Source organism: Oncorhynchus tshawytscha, linkage group LG03, assembly GCF_018296145.1.
Source record: "Oncorhynchus tshawytscha isolate Ot180627B linkage group LG03, Otsh_v2.0, whole genome shotgun sequence".
In the NCBI taxonomy this organism is placed as follows: domain Eukaryota; kingdom Metazoa; phylum Chordata; class Actinopteri; order Salmoniformes; family Salmonidae; genus Oncorhynchus; species Oncorhynchus tshawytscha.
Window position 1 is genome coordinate 45,148,132 of NC_056431.1, and position 12,461 is coordinate 45,160,592.

At 42.1% G+C, this 12,461-nt stretch overlaps 2 protein-coding genes across 7 annotated transcripts in view; one reads left to right on the top strand and one right to left on the bottom strand.

Annotated features, from left to right (window-relative positions):
* The window catches only part of LOC112245967 (disintegrin and metalloproteinase domain-containing protein 23), a 38,061-nt gene extending 31,520 nt beyond the window's left edge, over positions 1 to 6,541 (bottom strand). For 3 of the 5 annotated variants that reach the window (XR_002952840.2, XR_002952841.2, XM_024414213.2), the window contains exons 1-3: positions 6,262 to 6,540; positions 5,174 to 5,400; positions 4,336 to 4,412 (exon numbers count right to left, since the gene is read on the bottom strand). Coding sequence is in view for 3 of the 5 variants with exons in the window: in XM_024414213.2 (XP_024269981.1) it covers positions 4,336 to 4,412; positions 5,174 to 5,400; positions 6,262 to 6,337 (380 nt within the window). In the remaining 2 variants the exon portion in view is untranslated. Of the gene's footprint in view, positions 1 to 4,335; positions 4,413 to 5,173; positions 5,401 to 6,261 lie in introns of all 5 variants that reach the window. The other 2 variants (XM_024414211.2, XM_024414210.2) reach the window with 2 other exon arrangements.
* A 3,027-nt stretch (positions 6,542 to 9,568) lies between these two features.
* On the top strand, positions 9,569 to 12,461 carry LOC112245956 (G-protein coupled receptor 1). Of its 2 annotated transcripts, none has more exons than XM_024414182.1 (3): positions 9,569 to 9,805; positions 10,349 to 10,525; positions 10,756 to 12,461. In XM_024414182.1, the coding sequence occupies exon 3, from the start codon at positions 10,775 to 10,777 to the stop codon at positions 11,855 to 11,857; it is 1,083 nt and encodes a 360-aa protein (XP_024269950.1). In that variant the 5' UTR covers positions 9,569 to 9,805; positions 10,349 to 10,525; positions 10,756 to 10,774; the 3' UTR covers positions 11,858 to 12,461. The 2 variants fall into 2 exon arrangements, with proteins under 2 accessions (XP_024269950.1, XP_024269949.1); XM_024414181.1 differs by having other exon boundaries at positions 10,406 to 10,525.

Consider the following 12,461-nt stretch of genomic DNA (forward strand, 5'->3'; position numbering starts at 1 on the left):
CGACCATGCTGGTCATTTATGAACATTTGAACATCTTGGCCATGTTCTGTTATAATCTCCACCCGGCACAGCCAGAAGAGGACTGGCCACCCCACATATGCTCTCTCTAATTCTCTCTTTCTTTCTCTCTCTCGGAGGACCTGAGCCCTAGGACCATGCCCCAGGACTACCTGACATGATGACTCCTTGCTGTCCCCAGTCCACCTGACCGTGCTTCTGCTCCAATTTCAACTGTTCTGCCTTATTATTATTCGACCATGCTGGTCATTTATGAACATTTGAACATCTTGGCCATGTTCTGTTATAATCTCCACCCGGCACAGCCAGAAGAGGACTGGCCACCCCACATAGCCTGGTTCCTCTCTAGGTTTCTTCCTAGGTTTTGGCCTTTCTAGGGAGTTTTTCCTAGCCACCGTGCTTCTACACCTGCATTGCTTGCTCTTTGGGGTTTTAGGCTGGGTTTCTGTACAGCACTTTGAGATATCAGCTGATGTACGAAGGGCTATATAAATAAATTTGATTTGATTTGATTTGATTTGACAGGCAAAGAACATAGAAAGAACATAGAAAGAACATCCATGACAGGCAAAGAACATAGAAAGAACATCCATGACAGGCAAATAACATAGAAAACAGCCATGACATGCAAAGAACATAGAAAAGCAGCCATGACAGGCAAAGAACATAGAAAAACAGCCATGACAGGCAAACAACATAGAAAAACAGCCATGACAGGCAAATAACATAGAAAAGCAACCATGACAGACAAAGAACATAGAAAAGCAACCATGACAGGCAAAGAACATAGAAAAACAGCCATGACAGGCAAAGAACATAGAAAAGCAACCATGACAGACATAGAACATAGAAAAGAAACCATGACAGGCAAAGAACATAGAAAAACAGCCATGACAGGCAAAGAACATAGAAAAGCAGCCATGACAGGCAAAGAACATAGAAAAGCAACCATGACAGACAAACAACATAGAAAAACAGACATGACAGGCAAAGAACATAGAAAAACAGCCATGACAGGTATGGCATTGATACAAGTAACTAAGAATATCATATCCCTTTTCAAAATGGTGTCAATGAAGCAAGACATGATAAATGATTGTGTGAGGCTTTTGCTTCACCTTGAGCACCACTGTCCTCCAGGCTGTTCCCACCGTCTGACTCAGCGAGCCATGTCACACCACACCGTTACACACACTCAATCTGTTAGCTGACGACTGACTTCAAGAGACTGACATTTCTGCCACAATGGCGCTTTTCGGGGCAACCTTGTAGATCTCATTCAAAACACCCTCCCACCCCTGGACATACAGCACCTTTTGCTGCAGAAAAGTAGAAAAAAAATACAAAAGAAGTGTCTTTGGAAATGTGCTGTACGTGTGTGACATTTTGGAGCGTTGCTCAGCGAGTGGGCTGGAAGTGCTGTGCACAGTTGGGTGTAGAGAGAGAGAGAGAGAGAGAGAGAGAGAGAGAGAGAGAGAGAGAGAGAAAGAGAAAGAGAGAGTGAGAGAGAGAGAGAGAGAGAGAGAGAGAGTCAAAGCACCAGTGCAGTGTCTGTGAGAGATTCCTGAGTGAGGGGCTATTTTTAGCTTGACGTATGAGGCAGGGAGAGGAGAGTGTGCCACAGCACTGTGAGTGTGTGTGTGAATGTCTGTGTACGTGAGAGAAAATGTGTGTATGTGTGCGTGCATGCATGTATGTGTGAGACAGAGACAGAGTGTGTGTGTGTGTGTGTGAGTGAGTGAGTGGGGAAGAGAGAGAGAGAGAAACTGCGTGGAGGGGAGAGAGGGGAGAGTGCGGCATTGCAGAGTGTGGAGGGCTGGAGCAGTGGAACGTGAGTGTACCGAAGTGTGTGTATGTGTGTGTGTAGAGAAGGGAGGCCGGAGAAGTACATGTCGCAATGTGTAATGTGCAGCCAGTGTGTATGAGAGTGTTTATGTGTTTGGGGCCAAGGAGTCCTACCCTGAGGTATTTGAGTCCACAGGAGTCTGAGTTACACAATGCAGTGGTAGAGGAGAGGGGAAGACCAGAAACTGCAGGAGGTTCTGGGGCCTGGCGAAAGACCAGCTCCAACCTAAAACCCCCATTGACACATGATGCTGTCATTGCTTTCGCCCTGGCACATGGAAATAATCAGTCTGCTCCTAATTGAATAGTGATGCTCAGGGAAAGGGAGGACAAGACATACTGTACTGCAGCCCAGACCACTGCATGACTGAATCAGCCCCAGATCAATGCTAATTAAAACACAGAGATATTATGAGACCAGTAGATACCCAATCTAAACCTACATTAAACCATCTGCATATAGGTTTTCCATGAAAACTATATAGGTTTTGACATTGAAATGACAATAAAACACAGTTCACTGTTAAAGGGATACCTTGGGATTTGGGCACTAAGATCCTTTATCTACTGCCTCAGAGTCAGATGATCTTATCAATACCATTTATATATATATATATATATTTACCTTTATTTAACCAGGCAAGTCAGTTAAGAACAAATTCTTATTTACAATGACGGCCTAGGAACAGTGGGTTAACTGCCTGTTCAGGGGCAGAACGACAGATTTGTACCTTGTCAGCTCGGCGGCTTGAACTTGCAACCTTCCGGTTACTAGTCCAACGCTCTAACCACTAGGCTACTCTGCGTGCAGTTTGAAGGAAGTTGCTAACTAGCGCTAGCGCAATTGCTAAATAGTGTTAGTGCTAGTCTAAGGGTATCTGCTGCTAGCAGATACCCTTAGACTTTCAGTTATTGTGCTAACGGCTAGCAGATACCCATAGACTTCCAGTCATTGCGCTAATGGTAGTTAGCATTGGCTCGCAAAACTACCTTTAACTTCCTTCATACTGGACAGAGATACATAAAATGGTATCCACAAGGTCATCTGACTCTGGGGAAGTAGAAAAATCCTGAAGTATCCCTTTAAGAATAGTCAACTCTATTATGCTGAAAATATGTTCTCCAGGTGCAGAAGTAAGATGAACAGCGAGCAGTACAAGTTGCACCCATTGGCAGGTTGCAGACCTATCTATATTTAGATCAGCATTCTCACAGCTACAACAGTGAGCAGAATTCATCCTACCCATAGATACAGACTAAAAGACCTGCACCAAAAAGTCACAATCACATAATACTCACAATCAATGAAAACAACATAGGATCTGGTCACAAAGAACAGCTTCTCTTCACTTCCGCAAGGTTACTTATTGTGTAATTATTGTCTGATCAAAAACACATTTTCTCTTGATTAAATGCTATTGTTCAAAGCCTGACTGTTGGGACTGAGAGTAACAGGAAAACTAGTTTGTGTTGTGAGGCCAGGAGGAGTTATCAGGTCAGGGACAGGGCACCGACCCCTCATGTCTCGACATGCTTCCTGTTGTAGTTTATTGTGTGTGTGTGTGTGTGTGTGTGTGTGTGTGTGTGTGTGTGTGTGTGTGTGTGTGTGTGTGTGTGTGTGTGTGTGTGTGTGTGTGTGTGTATCATCCCACCTCCTCTGACAGCATTGGTCACCATGACCACTTCCCCCACCCCCTACCTTCCTACACATGGTCACCAAACCACACTACCTTCAAAGGTCAATGGCTGCCAAGAGTCTCCATGCTTCCCCATACCTATATTCACTTGAAAAGACAATGCATTTGCCAGGCTCTTATAAGAGTGCTCATTTGGCTCTAGGATGTTATAATCAGCCCACAACATAATGTATGTTCACGGTCATAGGAGCTAATGTTCTTCATGTGACAGCTCTGAGAAGACTGATGGTGGACACAACATGAGGTCTACCATTGATGAGACACACAGGCAGTCTCTGTCAAGAGGTCCTGTTCAATCACCATAGCAAAGACTCATGAGGCCCTGCATTAACCTGACCGATAGTACACCTCATTACTAGTGAGGAAAATCACTTACAACTCCCTTGGAATCATGGGGACCTGTCACTTTGATTTAAAGATGATCCATCCAGCCCAACATGGTGCTCTCCGTATCAATAAGTCTAGCACGGCGGCCCTGCAGAACATGGCTACTGTTGTGACCATGACCTTGATAACAGAAATTGTAGTTGGATGTGTTCCACACACTGGATCTGGATCAAAATGGAAGACTCTTCAGAAAATGACTCCTTATGTTTATATAAAATAACCTCTCTGCTGTAAACCATGAAATAACAAGAGCTGGGCAACACCCAAATGCCTATATCCATCACTGTTAGCTAATACCCATGCCTATTTCAAAAGCGAAAAGATCCGCCTGCTAACCAAACCGTATTGAGTAAGAGAAGCAAGGTATGAAGTAGACAAAAACACTTACTTGTTTAACGTTAGGTCCAGTACAAATCTGGAGCCAAAGGCCTCTAACTGGAAACTGGCTTGAGCAAGGTGGACCGCCTGTGGGAGAGAGAATGTTAAGCACATCACAGGTCCTTGTTTTTAGTGTTTATCAGGTTGATTTATTTTCTAATTGTAGGTTTATTGGGAATGGATGCCATTGGTAAGGGTAATGGTAAGACTAGTTATACCACTATAAAAATTAAATGTATTATTATTATTAATAGTTATATAATTAGAATCTTATTTCTATGGTTATTTAATTGAGAAATTGTAACTGTAATGACTGTAAGGAATGCCATGCCAACTTCACTGCCGAGCCAAGTTAAGTAACTCCCCTGCATATCAAGTAAAATAGGGCATCACCCTCATAACATGGGAGAAGAGGGGAGGATAGAGCGAGACAATGCTCTCATTGATGATTCCTTCTATCATTTAAATCAAACTATACCCATTCATCCATTTGCTTTATCCAGTGTGCCAACATGGAGAAGTGTACTGCCATTGGCAAGCATAACCACCACTGCACTCCAATAGGTTCAGGGGCGGCAGGTAGCCTAGCGGTTAGAGCGTTGAGCCACTAACCGAAAGGTTGCTGGGTTAAAATCCCTGAGCTGACAAGGTAAAAATAGGTTGTTCTGCCCCTGAGCACGGCAGTTAACCCACTGTTCCCCGGGTGCTGAAGACATGGATGTTGATTATGGCAGCCCTCTCTGATTCAGAGGGATTAAATGTGGAAGACGCATTCAGTTCCACAACTGACTAGGTATCCCCCTTTCCCCAATAGGATAACAATCCCAAGTTCTGACCAGAAGCCGTACCTGGTCATGACCCTCTGTGACCTGGCTCCTAGCCCGGGTGTCCAGGTCATGGTAGGTGCTCTCTGAGTCCTCGTTCAGGTAGTAGATGAGCCGAGAGGGGTAGGTGATCACATGCTCAGCCGCACGGTGACTTGTGTTGCCTGTGGCCGCTGCTGCAGTTGCCTCTCGCTCCGACAATAATGACACTGCGTCCCTCTCCACCACCTCATTCTCTCCTCCTTGAGAAGCTGCAGAAGAGGAGATACCATACGAGCATGACAGTCAGTCTATACTCTGCATAGCCCCAACATAAGGAAGCCTGTCAATCATAATCTAATCATGTAAACAATTGCTGCTACTGCAGGAAGTGATTATGACTTCACCATTCCTCCAGGACACAATTGAGAGAGTTAAGTGTATAATGTTGTGTATTAGTATCATTAGAGTATGGCAGTAAACTATGACATTCCTTTTTCAAGGTCTACCTAAAAATAATTATATGGGGATTCCCATAAACAATTAAATACAAATGTACATAAACTCAAAATAGTGTTAAATTGCACTACAAAAACCTATATTTGAAATATAAATTGAATATGACAGACTGGGTAGGCTTCTTCATGTTGTTATGCTGAATATGATTATACTAATGAAAATAGAACAGTTCAATTCATAATTAAATTAGCGCTTAATATAATAAAGGAGTGCCTTGTTAAGGTCAACATTAAGGTAAACTGCAACAGCAGTTTATAAAGGTGTTTTGATCTTTGAGGTACTAATAATTAGACACAATCGTACAGCTAAAACGAGTTCATCTTAAACATTTGTCTCGGGTTAACTTAGCTATATTTCATGTTCATAAACCTGAACAAAAGATGCTGAGGTGCTTTCGTCTGCCCCCTCTCTCACCGTCACTTAAAAGGGCTCGGCATATTAAATTGTCCTCCGGACACAGACAGATCCGTCCCAAAATAGAAACGGCATAGCGAGAAAAACCAACATATCTATCATAAATATCAGATAATGACACAAAGAAGCATGCGAGTTATTAAATGTAACTGATACCGTTATGAAGGGACAGGATTGGGCTAAGAATATGCAGTACATACCAATTGCCGCTATGGATGGATGGAGCCAGGACGCAAGAATGCTCACGAGCAAATTTGCCAGAAATATCAAATGCATGATTCATATTTGATATCTGAAATATCTTTATATCAACACGTCAACGCAGTAATTAGCTGGCGGCCCATTATTGCAGGGAAGATGTCGTTTACGGGTAATTCTTCATGTATCCAGTCAGTGGGGGAGAGGACTCCTGCAGCAACGGGCGGAGGGGGGGGGGGGCGAATGGAAGGCGGTGGCCAGCCACTCGAATTCAACGAGCAGACTCCTCCTGATTCTGCATCCGCGCAAGTGCCGAGTCTGCCACAATTCAACACAAGTCCACCCTTTGCCCGCGCGCACATCGCACAGGCTCGTGCATGAGCCTTAAAGTAGCCTACATGCAGGTGATAGAGAGCCCGGGTCATCTGTTTAAACTGCATCACATCCGTGCTGCAATTATGTACTCTGTCTATAGTGTATGAGGTCATACCTATTCTGATTCACACTCTATTTTACATGGTCCAAAGTAAATGGTGAGAAGTTTTGTGATGTGGTGGTCTATGTATTTAGAAGGCTGATTAGTATTTTACTGTATTCTGCACCACAGTGTTTATCTCTGTCTAAACTCAAATTGGTAAGCATCATAGCAGTTGGAGAGCTATTTTGATGAGAATGATTTAATTGTTTTGTTAATCATCTTGGCTTTCCCTTAAAAAAAATGTGTCTATTAGAACGCAGCAAAATGAGTGGGAGTGTTGTTGACATTAATATTTTCGTCATTTAGCAGATGGTCTCCAGAGCAACTTACAGGAGCAATTGGGGTTAAATGCCTTGCTCAAGGGCACATCAACAGATTTTTCACCTAGTCGGCTCGGCAATTCAAACCAGCGACCTTTTGGTAACTGGCCCAATAGGCTACCTGCTTGACCGAAGTCTATAGACCAGCATTTCCCAAACTCAGTCCTCGGGACTCCAAGGGGTGCCCGCTTTGTTTTTTGCCCTAACATTACACAGCTGGTTCAAATGATCAAAGCTTGATGATTAGTTGATTATTTGAATCAGCTGTGTAGTGATCGGGCAAAAAACAAAATGTCCATCCATTGGGGTCCTTCGGGCCTAGTTTTGGAAACCCTGCTATAGACTAACCTAAATGGGGTACACTGTAATAAATGACTCTTTGGATCAACCTAAAAATAACTACATCAACTGGTTGCAAGTAAATGAGTTAGGCGTTCTCAATTTTTTAAATGACATTAGTTGAAACTAGATATGTGATTCAATGCCTGTTCAACTGTTATATTTGATTATTAACTAACCTATATTCCAAGTTGCAACCTATGTCAACTTACTTTGGTTAAACCTAATAAATAGCATACATACAATATACTGTATACAACCAGTTATACCGTAGTTACTTTTACAGTTCAGAATTACCCATCCACATTTCTTAAATTAGGTTACAAGTAATTAAAGACATTTCCTGTTAATCAAGATATTATGTTAGTTCCATAACATGAAATATTGATTCCAAGCACTTTCTTTACATAAGACTTCCACATGAACTTGTTACAATACTGTAACCAAATGGTGACCATCTCATCAATAGTAACCTTTCCATTATCTTTAGTATTACAATACACAAATATAAACTGAATTTATAATCAAGAAAAAAAAACTGAACAAATTTTCTGGAATGACATTCACTCTCACGGGTGGCCAAAAATAACTAACTTAAAGCCACGCCCCCACCCCATAGACCACGCCTTCAACTCTTATGATAGGCTGCCATCGCTAAATTGCACCCACCATATGCAATGCGAATGCAGATTCTTTATTTGATTTCAGACAAATTGAATTAAAGTAGGTTGAACTGAGCAAAGCTTAATTTTGGATAATACCAAACAGACAAATTACTTCAGATGAGAAAGTGCCATCCCACTTTTTACAGCGGTAGGATCTGTCTTGGGCAATTCTGTGTGATACAGATAGGATCTATATCACATAAAGATCACACAAAATTGCCCAAGACAGATCCTAGTTACTATCGGAGTTAGTGGGAGAGTATGTCTGCTTCACTAAGGATGTTGCTGTGTTTTAAATATTTGATAAAGCTTTGCGTATCCTTTGCATAACACATGGCACCTCCAGATTTCATGGCCATCACACTCTTTTAAGCAGTCAATAAAATCCACACAGAGAGCTGCACTTCAATCAGGATTTTAAGGTAGTGCCCAGTATGCCCAGTTCAAATAATGTATCCAACCGTGTGTAATTCCATAGGGTATTACACACGGTCACATTCATTGCTTTACTTTATCCCTATGAGGGGTTGCTCTTACAACTAGTGTATGAAGGTAGGCCCTACCCTCTTTTTACAAATACCCTTAAATGTAGGCATTTTAGAGGGCACCATCTCTGCATTTTTCTGCCGTAGGCTATTGCTGTCCATCCTTCCAGTAAGATCCTCCTTAGCACTTAGTAACCTCCAGGAGGATTGTTTGTCAGGCCTACTCATGTGTGCCTGGCAACGACTGGCATGCCTCTTGATCAAATCTATGATTGTTGCGCAAGCGTACGCATACACACACAAACAGACACACTCTCAGTATTTTACACACACACACACACTGTCCCCCTATCGGTCCTGCGGGATCTGACAGCTCCTCCCTCTGGGTTAAATGGGTGGGATGGTCAGCTAGGGTCGCTTGGCAGAGCCTGTTTTGTTATTTTAAGAGGCAAAGAGTGGTAAAAGTAAGCAGTTTTTCACATGAATTACTTCTTTGAGGGATTTAATTTGCAGTTTTTTTTTGGTATGCTGAGGATTTACATTTCCTAACTTATACTTGACATCAAATCTAATATCTGCACAAGATGATAATCATATATGCGCAGAGATTGTAAAAACAATAGATTAATGCAATATAATGGATTCCTGAAGACCAGGGTTACTCTAAACATGACATTTTGTGTTACTGATTTAGACTTGCTCTGTATATTTTTCAGATGTTCTTTTTAAATACCATACACTGCAGTAAATCATGCTTACTATAGGCTTACTGGCGCTTGGAACTTCTGAGATTGAATTGCCAGTGGTCAGGCAGTCAGAAATCTGTCCTGACCTATTCTATAAGTAATGGTATATTTAATATAAGTAATTTAGCAATTATTCTCTTAAACAAGGCACTCCTTTCCTCCCCATGCCAGGACCCCAAGTTTTCCTCATTCCTATACAGTGCAAGTGATGCGTCAGTGGACGCGCCCACTTGGACACCGACCCAACTCTCCAGTATTTATTAAGGTGTAACGGGTTTACGCACAGACTCTAACGAGGATACTCGAACATAAACGATACTCCAACCCCAGTAATAACATAGGGATGGAGTTTGGAATTTCATTAAAACGTATCACTCAGTGAGACATTTGTAAAATAGTGAGGGTTACCATAGAGGTAGCCTAACTCTTTTATGCTGCTTTAACTCTGAAAGTTTTCGTTTGGGTGATTTCGACTCCGAGACGGTTGGCGGGACATAGAGAAGCGACTGGGAGGTATGTCGACTAGAAGGCATTCATGGGTGTTGGATAACGCATAAGAAAATGGATAGCAATCGCAAAATATCCGATGCAGTTTTTTCTGATCATTCAGACTGACCTTAACACTACTTATTAAATAGTTATATGTATATAGAACATACATCACGAACGTATATGTTAATAGTAGTTTCATAACTCAAGTACTGTATCATGTGGCAAATTCTTTTAAAACAAAACATATTTTAATTATGCCTACAGTTAAATTCTGTTGTCATTGTGTTTTAGCTTTTGAGTTTTACTACTGTTGCCTTCAGTTTATCTGACCATAGACCTTTAAGGCCAAAGTTAGACTGAAGAGACTGTGTTGTCTGCAATTTTGTGGGTTGGAGGTCCGTTTGTACTGAAGAAAATATTGTGTTTAAGGGTCACGTAAGTTTATTTTGAGGCCCGGAAGAAACAGATAAGCAGGATCTAGTCATGATTTATCAATTTAACACCGTGTGTGTGTGTGTGTGTGTGTGTGTGTGTGTGCGCACGCGCGCGTTTGTGTGTGTGAAGGGTGTGGGCACGCCACCACTTTTTCATGTCGGCTCACTAATGATGACACTCTTCCAGGATAAGGACCCAGCTGTAATTAAATCTCACTTTTCAAACAACTGGAGGAACTGTGACCAGGACACTAACAAAAGCACATTTTGGGTAAAAAAACAAGTGCAGGGACATTTGCAGTACCAGGTGAGAAGCCACGATGTAAAAACATAATGGGCTACTAATGACAACAATATCTCTTTTGCACATCTGCATGTTGTATTGTACCTCGATAATTAAAAACATTGTGTTAACATGTTATCAACGTGAGTAATTACAGGGCGTACAAGAGCAACTTAATGTAACTTACATTTTAACGGACAAAACAAATAACACATGTTGAAGGAGTGCATCTTATTTCTTTTTCTTTCTTACAGAGGTAGTAGTGCTGCAGTAATGGAAGAATCCTCGGAAGACTATGACAATTACACCTATGATTATCTGGAGTATGGAGACTTGGAAAAAGAAAAAGGTGGATACTCTCAGAAGGAGGCTATGCACATCCTATCAGTTATCATATATAGTATTTCCTTCGTGCTCGGTGTCACTGGAAATGGAATAGTCATATGGGTCACGGCATTTAAAAGCAAACGGACAGTGAACAGTATATGGTTGCTGAACATGGCTATCGCAGATTTTGTGTTTGTGCTCTTTTTGCCCTTCTCCATCGACTACGTTCTTAGAGACTTCCACTGGTCCTTTGGGCTGGTCATGTGTAAACTCAACTCGTTTGTGTCTGTGATGAACATGTACGCCAGTGTGCTCTTCCTCATGATTCTCAGTCTAGACAGGTATGTCTCATTGGTCCACCTTAGCTGGTCTCAGAGGTGTCGCACTATACGGCGAGCCTGGATCGTGTGTGGCTGTGTGTGGGGGGTGTCTGCTCTACTGAGCCACCCTACTCTGATATTCCGTGACACTATGCACATATATGGCAGGGTGGTGTGCTTCAACAACTTCAATGTCCAGGATGAACATACAGCTGCTGTGAGACATATCACACTGGTGGCAGTTCGTACAGCAGTGGGCTTCTTACTGCCCTTCAGTGCCATCTGCGTGACTGGGATTCTCCTGGCAATCAAAGTCCACCAGTCTGAAGATTCTGTGCGCCTATCCAGCTTCTCTAAAACAGTTTCCGCTGTCATTCTGGCCTTCTTTTTTTGCTGGGCACCGTTCCATACTTTTAGTTTAATGGAGCTTTCCATGCACTCTTCAATGTTTCTACATACTGTTCTGAAGACAGGTTTTCCTCTTGCTACTAGCTTAGCCTTTTTCAACAGCTGTGTCAACCCTCTCCTCTACATGTTGGTGGGCAAGAAGGTTCGCCAGCTCCTGAAGCGCTCGTGTCTGGACATCACAAAGAGTTATCTGCGGGAGCTCAGCCAGTCCATCTCTGCAACTGAGTCGGTGACTGTGGCAGACGTCGGTCCTTCAGACATCCCTCCACCAGAGGAGCCCACAGAATCATCAACTGTATGATTATAATGCAGTACATCCTAAACTCACAGTTACCTGTAAACAGAAATCAACAAGAGCTGCTATTTTACCTTTGAGAGCCAGCCTGACCATTATTTTACCAGATGTGACTTATTTTATATTCTACTTCAGTGTAACATTTCTGCTTGTTGTTTCAGTTGGCTATTTCCAAGCAGCAATTACTCAATGTGCCAACTTCTGTTGACTGTAAATTGCCCTCAGTGGAAAACCTGAGTAAAGTCTTGCACTAAAAGTATAACTTGCACAGGAAAAAAGAGGTAACTTTAATGATTTGAAAAAATAATCTGATCCTAATTACCCCAAAAACAAACAGGAAAGGGGGCCAACCATCCCCACAGCCTCTGGAACAGGAATTATTAGAAGCAGATCTACCATTTTCATAAACACTTTGTATTTAGATTTCGATCTTTCAACAAATCCAAGTTGGGAATTTGCAAATCTCCGTAGGCCTTTTCTTTCCCTTAGGAATATATTACATTGAAAAGGTATGTTGTCCTTGCTAAGCTAATTTCCTGTTACAGTGTTCTCTGTTATTATACACTATAAAAAATGCTGGGTTATAAACATCCCAATGTGGGTAAATATT